The sequence below is a fragment of the Oryx dammah genome, unplaced genomic scaffold (assembly GCF_014754425.2).
Source record: "Oryx dammah isolate SB20612 unplaced genomic scaffold, SCBI_Odam_1.1 HiC_scaffold_18, whole genome shotgun sequence".
NCBI lineage: Eukaryota > Metazoa > Chordata > Mammalia > Artiodactyla > Bovidae > Oryx > Oryx dammah.
Window position 1 is genome coordinate 118,550,986 of NW_024070202.1, and position 18,217 is coordinate 118,569,202.

Here is an 18,217-nt window from a genome sequence, read left to right on the forward strand (position 1 = left end):
ATTTTCTGTTACGGGTGCTGAGTTCCTGTGTCCAACCCTGTCAAAGGCCGTGTGTGCCGTGCTTAGTCGCTCAGTCATGTCCAACAATTTGCAACGCGTTGGACTGTAGCCCACCCGGCCCCTCCGTCCCTGGGATTCTGCAGGCAAGAATCCTGGAGTGGGTGCTATTTCCTTCTCCAGGGGGTCTTCCCGACCACGGATCAAACCACATCTTCTGTGTCTCGTGCACTGCAGGCGGATTATTTACCTGCTGCTGCTGCTGCTGCTGCTGCTAAGTCGCTTCAGTCATGTCCGACTCTGGACGACCCCACAGACGGCAGCCCACCAGGCTCCCCCGTCCCTGGGATTCTCCAGGCAAGAACACTGGAGTGCGTTGCCATTTCCTTCTCCAGTGCATGAAAGTGAAAAGTGAAAGTGAGGTTGCTCAGTCGTGTCTGACTCCTGGCAACCCCATGGACTGCAGCCCACCAGGCCCCTCTGTCCCTGGGATTCTGCAGGCATGAGTACTGGCGTGGGGTGCCAGTGCCTTCTCTGCTGAACTATTGGGGAAGACATAAATCCAGACGTGAACTCTCACTCAGAATGTATTGTCTTTCCAACAGAAAACTTCTTATGCTTCAAAGCAGGTTTTATCCTTAAAGGAACCTCCACTTCACCATGGTTTTTGAGAGGCTCTGTCTTCTGCAAGAAGTTTAAAGGCAGGCGTTCTTCTCCACGCACTTTCTGTAGAGCCCAAGGCAGTGAAGGGAACCTGGAATTTTGAGCCTGTGACCTTGGGTGGTTAATCAGGAGGCGTGCTTGCTGGGTGCCATTTCTAGAATACACACTCTAGAGCCCAACCCAGCCCGTGTAACTGTGCTGAGAAGCAGATGCTAAGACACCCTCTGTCCGAGGCCAGCACCTCTCCATTGTGTTCTTCCTGCAACCGGACCTGGAGGCTTGGTGTAGAGACTGCGCCTCTGGCTCAAGGGCACTTGTGGAGACACAGTCAGGGAGGTCCTTTTGCTGCAGGGTGTCTTGGGGGCTGTGATGAGCTGACGGGCCTGCGACGGCCTGGGAGGGCGGCCTAGTGGCCAGTGTCCACTGCCGCCTCGAGGGACCCAGTGTTTCTCAGAGGTTTGGTAAGTGCTGACTGAGGTGTCTCTCACAGTGTCTTGCACTGCATCTCACTTGAACAGTTTTCTCCAGTTGCAGCATTTAGAGATGTTTCCTTTCCATTCCAAGAATGCTCCTTAATATCAGACTTCCATAAAATCTCTAGGACATTCCATGGTTTACAAATGCTGGCACAAAGAACGGCCCCCAACAATGGCAACCGCTCAGAACAAGCAGTAAGAAAAATATACCATCGGCCCCACGTACCAACCATGTGAACTGGGGCAGAGTATGAACCGCGAGTCTCGTAGAACGCAAACTCTAGGGGTTAAAATATACAAACCCCACCACAGGGCCTGCCCCAGGGTAGGTGGTCCATGGATGTAAGCGATGACTGTGTGAGTGTCGACACGACCTTAGGAATTTGTGCTTCTGTTGGCAAGAGAAGCTTTGCCTACAGGCAGTTGCGACTGGGGCCTGAAGCTGGTAGAAGTGAAACTACCCCTCTGAGGCACTCCTGCACAAACGTGCTGGGATGGCGGGCTGAGGCCGTGACCGTGGAATTCTGCGGGTCCCTTGTTCTACCACACGACTCGGGGCTTTCTGTGTTCTTTCTGTCTGAGTATGGAGCCTGGGGGGCAGCAGGAAGGTGACCGAGCACACCCTCCATGGAACTCCAGCAGCGCTCCGTAGGCAAGCTGGGATGGGTGGGCTCGTGGCTCAGGGGGACAGCTCTGCGTGGGGTGGGGAGGCCCCTCGGCTCCAGGCCAGAGCTGGCCTCCTGGCCCTCCTGGGGTGCACGACCTCTCAGCAGGGACACGGGGCATGGGGAGCAGGGAACGTGGACTCTGCCAACTTCAGCGGGTCCCTCTGGGCGAGAGATTGCGCAGCCACTGGACCCCAACAGCCTGGCCCTGTGCCCTCACGCTGCTCCCATCACCTTCGGACCCAGAGGCCACGCCTCCCTCATCTCGTCCTCAGCGTGCACTCTGCCAGTCCTGGGACGCCCGTTGGCCTGACTCACAGTAGGGCCCTGTTTCAACCACCAGGCAGTGGCGGGACCCCGTGTGCCCCCAGAGCTCTGCCGCCTGCTGGACGGTGGGCAGGGAGACCCGAGGCACGGAGGCGAGGTCCCACTGGCCCCTGGCTCTCCTCTCACTGGCCAGTGTCCCCAGCGCCCGAGCCTGATCTGAGTGTGCGGTATTTGCTGGATGAAAAGAGACCAGCCTGGCTTCTCAAATGCATTACTACAGAGAATCCACAAGGAGAGAGACTATAATCTGAGCACCATTTTTTAACCTTCATAAGATTAAAACCATCGATAAGAGACACATCTGACTAAAACACAATAATTTACGCATGCGTTATTTCATTATATTTCATAAGATAAAGTGACTGAAGCAGCTTAACAAGTAAAAGTCTTTAAAGATTTAATATCTCAAAGGGAATTTTTCATACTCAAGTTTTGGAAAAGAAGGTTGATCATAAAAAATATGAACGAGCTCATATAAATTCTGAAACCAAGGAACGTGTGATGAACACCTGTAAACAAATCTGGATTGGCTTAATTGAATCCAAGGCAATGCTGCTGCTGCTGCTGCTGCTGCTGCTGCTAAGTCGCTTCAGTCGTGTCCGACTCTGTGCGACCCCATAGACGGCAGCTCACCAGGCTCCCCCATCCCTGGGATCCTCCAGGCAAGAACACTGGAGTGGGTTGCCATTTCCTTCTCCAGTGCATGAAAGTGAAAAGTGAAAGGGAAGTCGCTCAGTCGTATCCGACTCTTAGCGACCCCATGGACTGTAGCCTACCAGGCCCCTCCATCCATGGGATTCTCCAAGCAAGAGTACTGGAGTGGGGTGCCATTGCCTTCTCCGTCCAAGGCATTACTCATGATCAATTTATTAAGCTGTTAGACTCAGAACAAAATTTAATTTAAAAAGAGTCACCTGCCAGAAGTCAGCCACAGTCGAGGGCAGGGGTCCTTGGGTGGCGATGTACGCAGGCTTCCTGGGGTCGTGGTCCATCTGCGGAGACAAGAGCATAGGAGGAAGATGAACCCAGGAAGGGCAGGGCCGGGGAGAGCCGGGGCCCTGAGTCCTGCGCGGACAGACCCCAGGCCCGACACACACCACCTCTGTGGAGGCCGGAAACCCCTTGGCCCCTGCCAGACCCCTCCTGACCTAACACCCCCCAGGATTCTAGAGGGGCCTGGGGGCCAGTGCCTGGAGTTTAGGGGGGCCTGGGGGCAGGTGCCTGGAGTTTAGGGGGGCCTGGTGCCTGGAGTTTAGGGGGGCCTGGGGGCCTGTGCCTGGAGCCTGGTGATGGGGCTGAACGTGCTTCTGACACCTGGAATGGCGGTAACTGAGCTGCGTCAGTAGAGTGGAGGCCAGTGAACCAGAGACCGGATGCCAGGGCGTCAGCCAGGTAGGGGCCACGTGAAGCGGGGCCGAGGGGAGGCAGGGAAGGCGCCCGGGTCACCCACGTGGCGACAAGCCCACGATGACTGTGACCGCGGAGGTGTTCCACTGGCGTGCACGGTCTCCATGGGCACCACCACCACACACAGGGCTCAAAAGTGACGCGGCCGAGGCTGGCACTGTGGGCACTGGGCTGGGCATCGCTCGGACCTGGAGGGGCCCAGCAACAGTGCCTCTTGCCTCCCAGGAGGAGGCAAACCCCCTCCCGTGCTGCTGTGCTGCTCTGCACCCCGAAAGGGCCCAGCTGAGCCACCCGGGTCCGAGAGCCAGCCCAGCAGGTACTGGCCGGGGACGGGCCCAGGCTTCCAGCAGCTCATTTCATATTCTCTTTCCACCTCGCCAGACAAGGACCGAAAACAAACAAATAAAGGAGAATGCAGCGGTGAGCTTCCTGGCTGTCGATCTGCCTGAACGCGGCCTGCTGGCTCCGAGAGAGGAAGTCTGGCTTAAAAGACCTTCATTAGAACAGTTAATTCTAAGACTAAGCAGGAAAAAAACATGAGAACAAAGCCTGGAGCAGCAAATCGGATTAAATCAGACGGTGTTCTCCCTCTCACGCTGGTGTCCCGAAAGGACAAGGGAGGGGCCAGGCGAGGTGTCAGCAGGACATCCTCACTGTCCCCTCTTGGGGACCACAGAGACAACCCCCAGAAGAGAGCAGGCGGGTCTCCCCTGGGTGTCAGGTGACCGCTCACTTATCAGACACACAGCCTCCTTTATTCTTTCCATCCAGCCCTGGTTTTTACTCTTTTGACACCAGGGTTTGATGAAAGATTTAAAACGCTCCAAATTTAAAGGTACTTGTTAAGAACTCATTTCCCAACATGGTGAAAAGAAAGGTGCAGCCACGCACGAATCAATGGTCACACGTTAGGACATCGGCTGGGAGCCCCGGGTCACCTGCAGGCCCCTCCGAGTCTGGGTTTGAGAAGGGCTCGTGTCCCCTTTCACATGCATCCGGTGTGGCCTGCCCGTCAGCACTTTCAGAGCCCACGGCTGTCAGTCTGAAAGGACGCCCCCAGTGCGCCTTATAATTATGTGTACCACGAGAGCGGGAAGGAGCACAGGAGAACAGATGTAAGTCACTCCATCAGCACAGCAACGTGATGCTAGCTAAGGGGTGGGGGGGCAGGGAAAAAACGCTTTCTGTGCATCTAATTTAGTGATTCGTAATTAAAACTGGAAATTCACAACAACACACAATACAGGTAAAATTACGTTACTCTTGCTGAAAGCCCCAATTAAAATGTTTCAGTGGGAACGTGCTTGGCAGAAATAAGGAGTTTTGATGTTTAAAATATGCATTTGTTGGGGGTGACAGCTATTTACAGGGACCCTGTCTCTTCCTTGCAAATAGTTCTGCATGAAAAGTATAACCCCACCTCCTTTTCAAATGTGCTTTTTTGCCCAAAGCAATTCAGAGAGCAACGCATTTTAAAATCCTTCACATGTACAACCCAGCACATTTAGCTGCTTTCACAGTGAGAAATATGTGATTGAAAGCAAACATCGGATCAGGGTTTCGGGAGGTAAATAAGGCCTCCTGTGGGGAGAGGTCTCCATGTCACTCCGTTGCCATCAACCCGAGCTGGAGATGGGAGGACGCGGGGTTGGGTGCAGGGGGTGCGCGGTGGCCCATGTCACTCCCCTCCCCCTTGACTGTATCACGTGGCTGCCGCTCGGAAGGCAGTAAATGATCACAGAGCGGCGACCTGTGCCACCAGCTCAACAGTCGCTCGGAGGACAAGCGCCATCACCTCATCCCGCGCACGTTCTGTGCGTGTTGCAAAGATGAGGCCTTCCTCGTACACGGCAGCCTCTGTCCAGTTTTGTGCAGCTGTGACTGAAGGAAAGTAAAGCAAGCATTGAACTGAACGGCAGAAGCCTCAGCACACTGAAGACCTGCAGGGCAGGGTAGGTGTGGTGACTAGAGGAAATCGTCAGTCTCTGGGAACACGACTCCTCGCGCAGGCACGCTGGCTGCCACCCCGGCGGCCGGGTGAGGGCGTCTCCACCGGCACTCCTGGTGGGGATGAGCGTCGGCTTCCGCTGATGTCAAGGCTGATCATCCGCCTTCTTTCTTACTTCTCTGCAGCGCACTTCCATCTGTACGACCGCTGTGGCCGCACGAGGCGCCAGGACCGTGGGCAAAGTCAGGCCCTCTGGCTTCCACCTCAGTTTCTGTGAAATGGGGTGGGAGGGGCTGGAGAAGTGGGATGTGGTCTCTACGGGTCCTTTAGCTCTGAGATTCTGGGATTTTTTTTTCAGAAAAAGTAGACCCCCAAAGTTTGGGTTGAGTCTCATGAAGATGCCACCTGGATAACCAACAAGGACCTGCTGTGTAGCACAAGGAACTCTGCTCAGTACTCTGTAATAACCTAAATGGGAAAAGAACTTGAAAAAGAATAGATAGAGACATTACTTTACCAACAAAGGTCCATCTAGTCAAGGCTGTGGTTTTTCCAGTAGTCATGTATGGATGAGAGAGTTGGACTCTAAAGAAGCTGAGTGCCGAAGAATTCATGCTTTTGACCTGTGGTGTGGAGAAGACTCTTGAGAGTCCCTTGGACTGCAAGGAGGTCCAACCAGTCAATCCTAAGGGAAATCAGTCCAGAATATTCACTGGAAGGACTGATGCTGAAGCTGAAGCTCCAATAGCTTGGCCACCTGATTCGAAGAGCTGACTCACTGGAAAAGAGCCTGATGCTGGGAAAGATTGAAGGTGGGAGGAGAAGGGGACGACAAAGGGTGAGATGGTTGGATGGCATCACCAACGTAACGGACATGAGTTTGAGTAGGCTCCGGGAGCTGGTGATGGACAAGGAAGCCTGGCGTGCTGCAGTCTATGGGGTTGCGAAGAGTCGGACACGACTGAGCGACTGAATTGAACTGAGATACATGTATATGCTTCACTGAATCACTTTGCCATACAGCTTAAACTAAGACAGCATTATTAATCAACTATTCGCCAATATAAAAAAAGAGACAGAACCTGAACCAGGGTGCCTGAAAGGTATATCCCTAGAGATTTGGTTCAAGCTGTAGAAGGAGAGTTATAATAGAGCGACTAGCTCCAATCTGCATCAGAAAATGTACCAATATTTCCCTGATGTTCCAAACAAAACTCATCTTAAAAGTTAAGCCTTCAGTATGTTAAGACCAGGGCACCCATGTTCTGAAGCCTGGAAGAGTGACTTGGGGTGAGGCTGCGGGCTGGTGTACAGGTTAGCACAATGTTGGTTCTGCCCCCGGGACCACTTATACTTGCTTTTCATAATATGCAAAGCAAACTGCACACATGGTTTCTAAAAACTAGACCCTATCAGGCAGAGTTTTCAAGCCACTTTTCCAGATACCAAGTCTTACGGTGAGGGTTTGCTGGGAAACTGGTAAAATCAGTGGGAGAGAGTGTGGCTTATGAACTTGAATTATTTTAATATTCTTACGAGTTGAGATTTCAGAAAAATAATGGATATAAACTATAATTGGGCTTCCCAGGTGGCGGTAGTGGTAAAGAACCCACCTGCCAACGCAGGAGATGTAAGAGATGTGGGCTTGATCCCTGGGTTAGGAAGCTCCCCTGGAGGAGGGCATGGCAACCGGCTCCAGTATTCTTGCCTGGAGAATCCCACGGACAGAGGAGCCTGCTGGGCTACAGTCCAGGGGGCCGCAAAGTGTCAGACACGACTGAAGTAACTTAGCATGTACGCATGCCAACTATAATTGTAAATATATGGATGTTTGCTTATAAATCTGAAAACCAAGGAATTGTTCCCCCTATTTGGACAATTTATTGTGATGTTCAGTGCATCTGAGCAGTTATTTTCTGAAGAATCAATTTGCACTACTTAAATTTGTTTTGAGTTTAAAAATTAAATGAGTTTAAAAATTAAACAATTCTCCCCCTTTATTAATAAACAGAGGAGTGAAGAGTAAGTTTAATTTCAAGTGTCATTGAGATGTTCAGACTTGCCCCTGGTGAGGAACGTGTGTGCTCTCAAAATAGTGGTAACAATATCCCTAGTCCACGCCCAGAAGTGACCAAGCTCCCGTATGGCTGACGGTTTCTCTCCCAGAGCTCCCACAGACTCTGGTGACCTCTGATTTCAAAGCAGAGATGGCACACTATTTAGCACTGGTGGCTTCCCTGAACTCTAATGAGGACTAAGTGCAAATATGGCCGGTGTGATTATTGTAGTATTGTTCTGCACAGCTGGGCTTCTTGGGCTCTAATCGTAAGCTTCTTATTCAGCTCTGCCAGGAAGCTGGTTGTCACGGGACCGTCAGTCGTTTCAGGGAGAAGAGGAGTCGAGGAGTTCTTCTAATTCATACTTACACCCCAGATATGAACAGAAAGAATCGTGGGGCAAAATAAAAGGAAAACATAAAAGACACTGAAAAGTCATGTCTCTCTCCTGGTGTCACCTTCTGACCTGTGCCCCTGCCCCATCTTTGGGCCTGGGAGGCTGTTCTGAATCTCCGCCAATAGGAGAGAGATGGGGAGGGTGTAGGAGTGGGGGGCTGGGCAGCTCAGAGAGGAGGGGGCGGTGATGTGGCCTCCAGCCCCTTATCCTCCGCCGGTCCTAACTAGCCTGAAGTGGCCCAGACTTCTGAAAGCCAGAAGCCATTCAAGGGGGAGAGTCGGGCGCTCCGACACTGAACCCCCGTCTCTCAGACTTGAAGGAATGTCTCTGCCTGTTATGTGTTCGTTCCAGGGAAGGAGCCCAACAGGACAGAGGCTGCTCCCCCCTTCTGCAGCCCATCACTGAGACCCGGCAGGCACAAACCCCAGCCTCATCGGAGGAGACACAGGGAAATCAATGGGGCTTTCGCTTGGCTTTTTGAATTAGAATTGATGGAAAAATACCAAACTCACCAAGAGTGTTTACTGAGAAGACTGACTGAAGGGCTGCAGTGAGGCCTCTGCACGCACGGAGCCAACATTTGATGTCTATGCGGCCAGAAATGAAGGCGTGACTCCTTAAATATAGTCCCAGAAACACGGGCCTGGGCTTGGGCGGGTGCAGACGGGGTGCTCACTGCGGGTCCCCTTCTCACAGCACGTGTGTTACACAGAGCTCCTGCTGTCTGGTTGTGAAGTGTCAGGAAGTGGGACTGACCCGCGGTGCACCGGCGCCATGATAAGGTGTGTGCAGCAGAGGCATTGAAATGAGCCACCACGACGGCAGTGGTCTGCGGCCGGCGGGCCTGCTCGTGGCGGCCGGCGAGCTGTCTCACCAGGGTCGCCACCGAGGACAGCGGCGACTGTGGCTGGTGGCTCGCACAAGGCTCTCTCAGGAATCAGAGACAGCCCCGTCCCTCAGCCCCCGACACTCCCAGAACCTCCGTCACCAGAGCCCCAGGACGGGCTGCATCCGGCGTGCCTGTCTGTGAAGCCAACTTGAGAACTGAGTGAGGTGGCCTGATCCTCCCCGAAGACTGGCGCCGAGACCAAGGGGACACAGCCCACACCCACTCCCCACGCTCTGCTGCGGGTCCAGGTGGTGCCAACGTGGCACTCTGAGTGTAGATAGCAGGCTTGTCTCACCACCTGCCACCCACACTCACTCCAGCCCTCAGGCCCACCTTCCAGCCCCTCTTCCCCTTGTGCTGGGGGGGGGGCGCTCCAGAGTTTCCTTCTAAACCCCACCCCTGCCGCCGGTGCAGGGCAGGAAGCAGTGGGAATAGCGCTGTGGCTAGGGGCTGGGGTGGGGTTCTCCGGAAGCCAGGAACGCCTGCTGGCCACAGGGTGTCCAGGACAGAGACCCTCCCCCAGCCCCCCATCCGATACCAGCGGCTCAGGGAGGCACAGCTGTGGCCCCCCCCCACCCCAGGAAGTGAAGACCCTGCCCGTTGGAAAAACCAGAGGAAGTCAACCTGGTTTCCGTCACCTCCAGGCCCTCCATCACTCGACACGCACCAGGTTTGGGTCTGTTTCTTCCTGTTTCCCCCAAGTGGGGAATAAGGATCTCCCCAGAGTCAAGGGTTCCAGCAGCAACTTCACAGGACGCTGTTGCTATGGGGTGACCAGGCCCTGCGCCCTGCACCGTGCCCCCGCTGCCCCGGACGCTGGGGACAAGGGCTGTCGAGAGCAGGCCGGGGCAGTGCACCAGCCCTGGCATCTGATAGAGGCTAGTAACCTGGTGGAGGCTAGTTACAGGGTGGAGGCTCGCTACCAGGTGGAGGCTAGTAACCTGGTGGAGGCTAGTGACAGGGTGGAGGCTCGCTACCAGGTGGAGGCTAGTTACAGGGTGGAGGCTTGTTATCAGGTGGAGGCTAGTTACCAGCGGAGGCTAGTTACCAGGTGGAGACTAGCTATCAGGTGGAGACTAGTTACCAGGTAGAGACTAGTTACAGGGTGGATGCTAGTTACCAGGCTGAGGCTAGTTATCAGGTAGAGGTTAGTTTCAGGGTGGAGGCCAGTTACCAGGCTGAGGCTAGTTATCAGGTAGAGGTTAGTTTCAGGGTGGAGGCTAGTTACCAGGTGGAGGCTAGTTACAGGGTGGATGTTAGTTATCAGGTGGAGACTAGTTACCAGGTGAAGACTAGTTACAGGGTGGACGCTAGTTCCTGGGTGGAGGCTAGTTACAGGGTGGATGTTAGTTATCAAGTGGAGACTAGTTACAGTGTGGGGGCTGGTAACCTGGAGGAGGCTAGTTACAAGGTGGATGGTAGTTACTAGGTAGAGACTAATTACAGAGTGGATGTTAGTTACCAGGTGGAGGCTAGTTATATTGTGGAGGCTAGTAACCTGGAGGAGGAGGCTGGTTACCCGGGGGGAGACTAGTTTCTGGGTGGAGGCTAGTTACTGGGTGGAGAGTTACCTGATGGAAAGTAATTACCAGATGGAAGTAGTTACCTGGTGGAGACTTGTTACCAGGTGGAGGCTATTTACCAGGTGGAGGCTTGTTGCCAAGTGGAGGCTAGTTACGGGTGGAGAGTTACCTGGTGGAGACTAGTTACCAGGTAGAAGTAGTTACCTGGTGGAGACTAGTTGCCAGGTGGAGACTGGCTACCAGCTTTTGGCCCAGGGCTGGGCTTGCCTACTCCTCCCCCCAGCCTTGAAGGGTGGCAGGGTTGGTACTCACGATGGGGCTGGCGTTGATGTAGTCAGAGCTGCTGTGGCTGTTCTCTGATTTCAGCCGGATCCGGGAGTGGTCATCTGCAAGCCCAAGGGCAGAGCATTAACCCATGTGGTGCGTCTTAACCCATGTGCCACCGCTCACCCCCTCCCAACCGCTCCCAGTCCGTGCCTCCTCCGGTCATCCCTCACTGGGGCCCTTCAGCCCACCAGCAGAGGATCAGGGTGTGTGGGCACCCAGTGTTGCTCTTGTATCAAGCTCAATGTCCAAGCTGGCTGTCACTCAGTTGTGTCTGACTCTTTGCGACCCCATGGATTGTAGCCCACCAGGATCCTCTATTCATGGAATTTTCCAGGCAAGAAGATGGGAATGGGTTGCCATTTCCTTCTCTATGGAATCTTCCTGGCCCAGGGATTGAACCTGGGTCTCCTGCATTGCAGGCAGATTCTTTACTTTCTGAGCTAATCAACTCCATGGCAATAGCTCATGCAGTGTTTGCTTTTAAATGACACGTATTCAGTAACATAAAGAAAATAAATACCAACATAGATATTAAGCTATTAGCCCACCATTGAATACACTCAGTTTTGTGGTCTAGAAATGACAAGATACTCATGTTTAGAAGAACGGAGATTTAAAAGGGGAATAAGGGCAAAAGAAAATGGGGTTGAAGAGGGAGCCAGGAGCCACATGGGGACTCATCGACATGAAAATGTGCTTTCAGTGAGCACGATAGCTTGACCGATGCTGAAATCAGACACTTCGGTGGGGAGTAAGGACATGCTCCAGCATAGCTTGACGTGTCTGATCTGTGAATCCTCTCTAATTTTGGTTCTGGAACAAGCACTTCCCTGCCTTCAGTGATGACTCTCTCTGCCCATTTGCAGGGACTTCACAGTGAGCAGGGCACCCGAGGGGCCCTGAGTCTCCCCCTTTCTCCTCTCCCTCAGCAAGGTTCGACCTTGAAAGTGGGAAGTGCTGAGCTCCGCTGTCAGCCCGTGTTACGCGGGGCCCGAGGGCCCCACCCCACCTGCTTCTGCCGAGAAGACAGAGCCGCGCTGCAGCCCCAGAGGCCTGCATTTCTGCGGCGAGCACATCACCCCAAGTCCGAGTCCGGATTCCTGGCCCCTAGGCCGGGTCTCCCCGCTTCCCGCCCCCGCCCTGGGAGCAGCTCGGGCAGTGGGGGCAGGAGAGCTCGGGGCTTTGCTGTGGCTGCTTCTTTCATTTCTCTGGGAGACTTTCTTCACTTATTTCTTGTTTTAGACGGTTCTGGGGGTCAGGAAACTTGGCGAGGCCTATAGCTGACTGAACCTGGAAGTTACCATCTACTGGAAACCGGATACCCTCCTATGCATCTTATTAAGGTATTAACATTGGCCGTTTCCCAGCAGAGATAAGACAGGTAAGAACCATCCAGATATCAGGAAGGAGTTCACACTTGGCATGCTTACCTGAGTAGAGGTGACATGGAAGGTACCCTGTGGAATGTTCTGAAGGTGTTTACAATGGCAGCTGCCAAGTGTCCTGCTAAGATCCCACCAATTCTAAAGTCCCCTGGACCCAATGACTTTGGGTCCTGCACAGATTTGTTTTATTGAGAGACTGAGAAATGACTGCAGCAGGAAGTTACAAAAAACTTACAAGAAAAGTCTGTCAGCTCTGATATTCCAACGCGCTACAAACACTAACCCTTAAATGCACTTCAAGAGCCCAGTTTCTCGGTGTGTTGCGGGGAGGGGGATGAGCCACTAGGAAGCCGGGTCCCTCTCTGAATGGAGGCTGTGCTTGCTGCAGCCACAGAGGAGTCTGGACGCACAGGGCAGGGCTTCCAGCACCTTCCAGAGGGTTCCTGAGGGCCTCACTGCATGCACTCTCCATGAGCCCACTGTGGGCTCTGCTGAGAGCAGCAGTCAGCTGCTCCCAGGGTCTGAGAACCCAGGACCCAGGGCAGGGCTGCTGGCAATCGCCAGGGAGCAGGGCCCGGAGCTTCAGAGGATCCTGTCCCACCCGGAGCAGGGTGGCCCCTGGGTATCACTGAACTGGCACAGCCTTGGGGGGCTGGCAGGTCCCCTTCATCTCCATGGAGCCCCACGAGCAGCCGGGCCCAGTAAACAAGCACCAGCTGGGTTTTCTAGCAGGAGAATCGAGAAAGCAGGTCCTAAGTTTGGGTGTCCTGGTGAGTTTGGCTCTCTGATGGTTGACGGGACAGACTGAGCAGGGCCGGAGCGCGAGCGTGCCTGTGAGGACAGCACGCAGCCTCTTGCACCCTGCGGGTGCCGGCCCAGCCACCTTCGTCCCCGCAAGGCACCCTTTCTGAGACGCTCCCGAGTCTGGGGCAAAGGCTTCCAAAGCTCAGAGTTCCACTTCATTCCCATCGTGTATCTGACTTGGCGGCAACATGCTCATACTGAAACTGAGAGTGAAGGTGACTTTTTTAGCGTGGCACCATCTTGACCTCCCTCGGAGACACTGAGCACCACCCTGGAAGCGCCAGGGTCCAGTGAAGGGTGGTTGCGGGTAGCAGGGAGGCTCCAGGGGACATTTCACTCGGCTGGGCACGTCTTATATTTTGTGGCTCGCAGTTCCTGTTTTGAGGGCAGCTGCAAGTTTTCTTCATGACGTGAAAGGCAGAGAGAGTGCCGGGCAGGGTCAGCGACTCACTCCCGGTCAGCGGGTGCAGTGGAGTTGATGCCAGGGCCCGGGTGAGCAAGTCCCCGCCCCTCCCCCGAATGATTCCTTCGTCTTCCTCGGACGAACACACAGGCCTTTTTGGGGATCAAACTCAATGCAACGACCCCAACCACAGACCAAGACGTTTCGCACCCGCAGCGCTGGTGTCTGAATGCAGAGGTGGGTGTGTCCTCGAGGTCTTCGTCTGAGACGCCCTCAGAAGCCAGGACACGAAGAAATTCAGGTCCCATCTCCCCACTACACCTGGCTCCACCGCTGGGCCATTCTCCTCTCACGAGATCCGCAGTGGCAACTTCAGCCAAGAAGGCAAGGAGAAGAATCCCTCTCAAGAAGAAGCTTGGCGAATGAGCCCTCTGTGAGTGTCCCTTTTCTGAACCCCTGGAGAATTACTGGCGTTATTCCCGTGTTTAAAAACGATGACTTGAATTCCTCTCATGTTCTATCCACTACCAATCCTAGTGTTTCAAACTCATCGCCTCCTTCTTCCTGGAACACTGTGCCAGCCCGAGCAGGGACCGTGTTCCCATTTTAGGCTGAAGAAACGAAGGCTCCAAAAGATCAACTAACTGGCGTGGCCGAGGCCACAGAGCTAAGGGCTCAACCCAGCCCTGCCTCCTGCCGGCCACGTGATGGCTGAGTGAGCGGTCCAGCATCTTAAAGTGTCAGGGTTATCAAACCGAAGCACAGGACGAGGAAGCCCGACTCACGTTGTGAGCCGTTGTGTGAACGGCTTCCGTCAGGTGCCACGTGAGGCCTGGCAGACAGAAGGGACTTAGAAATGAGGTCAAGACGACAGATGGACGCACGCCTGACTGATGGAGGGTGGGCTGGGCTGGCGACGCTTGCTGCGTGGCTGCGACGAGTCGTCAGCAACCTCAGGATGGTTTTCACAAATGCCAGTGAGGAACACGTTCTAGAACTGCTTGGCTACGGCGAGGGCAGAGCCTTGAAGCGGCAGATTCTGGAGGTCACTGAGTGTCGCCGTCCAGGCTTCCTTCCAGCCTGGGCCACGGCGTAGACCCTCCCTGCCCTGCCGGAACGCAGCTCCGGACAGTGCGGAGGCCGCCTCCACTGTGATCTCCCACCCGGGCCCTCAGGATGGGGCTTTCCTGGGCTCCCCGGCCACATCACTCACATTGCTGAGTGTGCTGATTCGTGGGCGAGAACAGGCTTCACCTCCCTGGAGGACGTGACTCATCGGTGCTGCTGACGGCAACGCGAGCCGGGCGTCTGTAGAACCCGCTGGTTGGCAGCGGCCCCAGCCGAGGCAGCTTCTGCCTCTGGATGGTCTGCCGGTGTTGCCTCAGGGCCCTTGAGCTTCTCAATTTGCTGTTAAGCCTGAGGTGGGACCATCACGCCGGCTGACAGCAGTTCCTCCACTTGGAAGGCGTGGCAGGAGCATCTGAGATGGGTCAGCTCTGTCCGGAGGGCTGCGAGTCCTCCACAGAGACCCCACATCTGGCCGTGCTCGGGAATGACCCAGTGGTCACCAGCTCCTTCCTGAATTTCGTGGGTCTCCCGATGGGTGAGCAAACCACAGGCATCACGGGGGCTTCCTGCAGGATGGCCGTCCAGCTCGGCAGGTGAGTGGCCCTGAAGGCGGGTCACAGGGGCCAGAGCACAGCGGGACCCCCTGTTCTAACCACGCACAGACCTCGCACTCAGCCTCTACGAGGGGAAGGCCTCTCGGGGCTCGGCCCGTGTGCCGGGCAGGAACAGACACCACAGGCTTCAGGTCGTGGCCCAGGCTGTCCCAGGGCTCCTGCGGTCAAAGGTTGAACTGTGCCCCCCAGGACCTTGGGCTGTGGCCTTGACGTGGAGCTGGGTCTGTGCAGAGGAGGTGGGCACAGCGAGCTCACAGGCATGGGTGGGCCTCACCTCACGCGTCTGGGGCCTGGAGAGAAGTGGGGAGGTTCGGACTCAGACCCGGGCAGACGGAAGGGGGCATGCAGACGTGAAGGCTGAGGAGACGGCCTGGGACGGATGCCCCTCAGAGCCCCGATGGGCCAGCCTCGTCCTGGGCCCGGCCTCCAGCCTGTGAGGACCCAGCTCTGTGGCCCGGGTGCGCCTGCCCCGGGGCTGGCCTGTGTCTGAGCCCAGCTCCCTTAGGACGCACCGACCTTTGTGCCCTGCTCCCGCATCTCAGCTCTTCCAGGTCCCACACCTTCACTGACCAAGAGCAGGACTTTCCTACCAGCCTAAAAAAGTGAGTTTTCTATGAGGAAAGCAGGGAACAGGCGTGAGGTGGGCCCTCACGAGCCTGGAGGAAGGGGAGGGGAGCTCTGCCCAGAGGCCCCAGAGGCCCCGGGACCGCGGGAGGCTCCAGCCCGGCCCTTGGCGGGTGCAGTGCAGACACCAGGGGGCCGCAGGGTGGCGGGGAGCACGTTTGCTGCAGCAGTCGTGGGGCCCACACGCAAGAACAACTCTGCAGAAACAAGAGCACAGACACCAAGCAAGCGAAACTGCCATCGCACCATCCCACCCAGAGACTGGCGGTCGGCGCATCCTGGCCACCCGCTTCTCTGAGCGAGGCACCCTGCCCCGGGCGGAGCGGAGGCTGCGGACAGACAGCGAGGGGTGCGGCCTCCGAGGGCCCGGGTAGGGGACAGCTCAGCCATGCTTACACGAAATGGGGCAACCCTGGTCTGCTGAGCACAGGCTGTCAGCAGGAAGCAAGTGGCCTCCTCTGGGCTGACTGAGGGTCGACGGAGCGTCATAGCGGTATCACCTTTAGCTCACAGTCTCAGCACCAACAGGGACCAGGGTGGATGTGCGACCTGAGTCTTTGGGACGGGGTCTGAGAACAAGATGAAACCCCCTGCCCCCAGGCCTTGCCAACGAGGACACCTGGGGAAGGAAGGGGAGCAAGTCTGGCAGGAACTCAGTCACCTTAACAGAGACACACCTGCGACGGCAGGTGGGGAGAGGGGCCTGGAGGACACTCAGACCGAGGCTGGCCTGGTGGAAGCGGGCCGGGGCAGGGGGCCTGCGGGGGTCTGGGGACGGACTCACAGGGACACGAGGCGGAGCAGCGCGTCTGGCTCCGCTGCACCTGTGACCCGTCAGGGGGCGGCCGCCCGTACCCCCGCCCCTCACGGAAGCCCGCCTCGGGGTCCCGGGCCTCTGGGTACAGCACAGGATGGGACAGCACAGGAGGGTGGAAAGGAGAGCCCTCAGGAGGGGCGCGGGCCAGGGCCCAGCCCAGCTGGGGGAGCACAGGGCTGCGGCTTAGGTCGAGACTTGAAGGAGATCGGGCATGGGGGGACATGGCCCAGAAGCCCCCGAGGCCCCCGGCGCCTGACGCTGCTGCAGCAGACAATCTGTCCTCCTGGGGTGCGAGTCGCTCAGTGTCTGACTCTGTGTGACCCTGTGGACTGTAGCCCGCCAGGCTCCTCTGTCCATGGGATTCTCCAGGCAAGAACGCTGGAGTGGGTTGCATTTCCTTCTCAGGGGATCTTCCCGATCCCAGCAGATGCCGAAGCCTAAACAAACAGTCCGGTTACTTGTGGTTTCAGACTGGGGGGTCCACCAACATGGGCCTAAGTAGTGAGGAGACGACTGTGCTTCTCCGCGTCTTCATTTCCACCAGAAAGGCAGCTGGCCGTACTGACAGTGTGGCTTTTCACACAGAAACATGTTCTCGATGCTCTGGGTGAGCTGCAGCAGAGGGCGGGGTGGGGGGCAGAGCCCAGCTAAGCGAGGGGGCGGGACCAGCAGAACCCGTGTCCACAGACTAGCGCTTCAACGCCGCCCATTTATGCTTGACTGTCCTTCCGCCCAGAAGCCTGGGGTGAGTCTGAATCAAGGTAGTTCTCCGGGTTCCAGCCTCCGGCTGCGCCCAGGATCCTGGCCGGGACCATCCCTCTTCACCACGTCACCCCAACCAACCTGGCTTCCCTTCTCCACGCCAAGGACCCTGGTGATGACCCTGGGCCTGTCTGGAAAACCCAGGCCCTGCTCCCTAAGTCAAGGTCAGCTGATGAGCAAACCTCAGGCTCATCTGCAACTTCCCCTTCACAGTGTCGCGAAGGGGGCACCCGCATGGGTCCTGGGGGCAGGACGTGGGTCCTGGGGCTGCTCGTCCACTGCCGCATGGACAGGGGGACCAAGTGGGACCCGTCAGACTCAGGCTCCCTCTCAAGAGCAAAGTAACCCTGCGATCCGGGGTGTCTGTTGCCTGTCACAGGCCCGGGGCCGTGTGGGTGGTGTGCCCCTCACCCAGGGCCGACATCAGTGCCGAGGCTGACAGAAACTGGTCAACCTGACGGCTCCCAACGCCTCAGTCTGCTAAGTCTGACCAAAGTGAGCAGTGAGAAGAGGGGCAAGAAGGAGGAGGCAGGGAGGGAAGGGGAGGAAGGTCAGAAACGGGGGTACAGCTGGCAGTCTGACCCTCCTGCTAAACGCTGACCTCCTGGAAGTCTAAGCAGGTAGCCGCTCAGTTCAGTTCAGTCGCTGAGTCGTGTCCAGCTCTCTGCGACCCCATGGACTGCAGCACGCCAGGCCTCCCTGTCCATCACCAACTCCCAGAGTTCACTCAAACTCACATCGATCGAGTTGGTGATGTCATCCAGCCATCTCATCCTCTGTCATCCTCTTCTCCCGCTTTCAATCTTTCCCAGCATCAGGGTCTTTTTCCAAGGAGTCAGTTCTCTGCATCAGGTGGCCAAAGTATTGCAGTTTCAGCTTCAGCATCAGTCCTTCCAATGAACACCCAGGACTGATCTCCATTAGGATGGACTGGTTGGATCTCCTTGCAGTCCAAGGGACTCTCAAGAGTCTTCTCCAACACCACAGTTCAAAAGCGTCAATTCTTCGGTGCTCAGCTTTCTTCACAGTCTAACTCTCACATCCATACATGACCACTGGAAAAA

At 56.1% G+C, this 18,217-nt stretch overlaps 1 protein-coding gene across 1 annotated transcript in view; it reads right to left on the bottom strand.

Annotated features, from left to right (window-relative positions):
- The window catches only part of PTPRN2 (protein tyrosine phosphatase receptor type N2), a 555,617-nt gene that overhangs the window by 35,225 nt on the left and 502,175 nt on the right, over window positions 1-18,217 (bottom strand). Inside the window, exons 16-17 of the mRNA XM_040259938.1 lie at window positions 10,662-10,735; window positions 3,043-3,120 (exon numbers count right to left, since the gene is read on the bottom strand). Coding sequence (XP_040115872.1) covers window positions 3,043-3,120; window positions 10,662-10,735 — 152 coding nt within the window. The remainder of the gene's footprint in view (window positions 1-3,042; window positions 3,121-10,661; window positions 10,736-18,217) is intronic.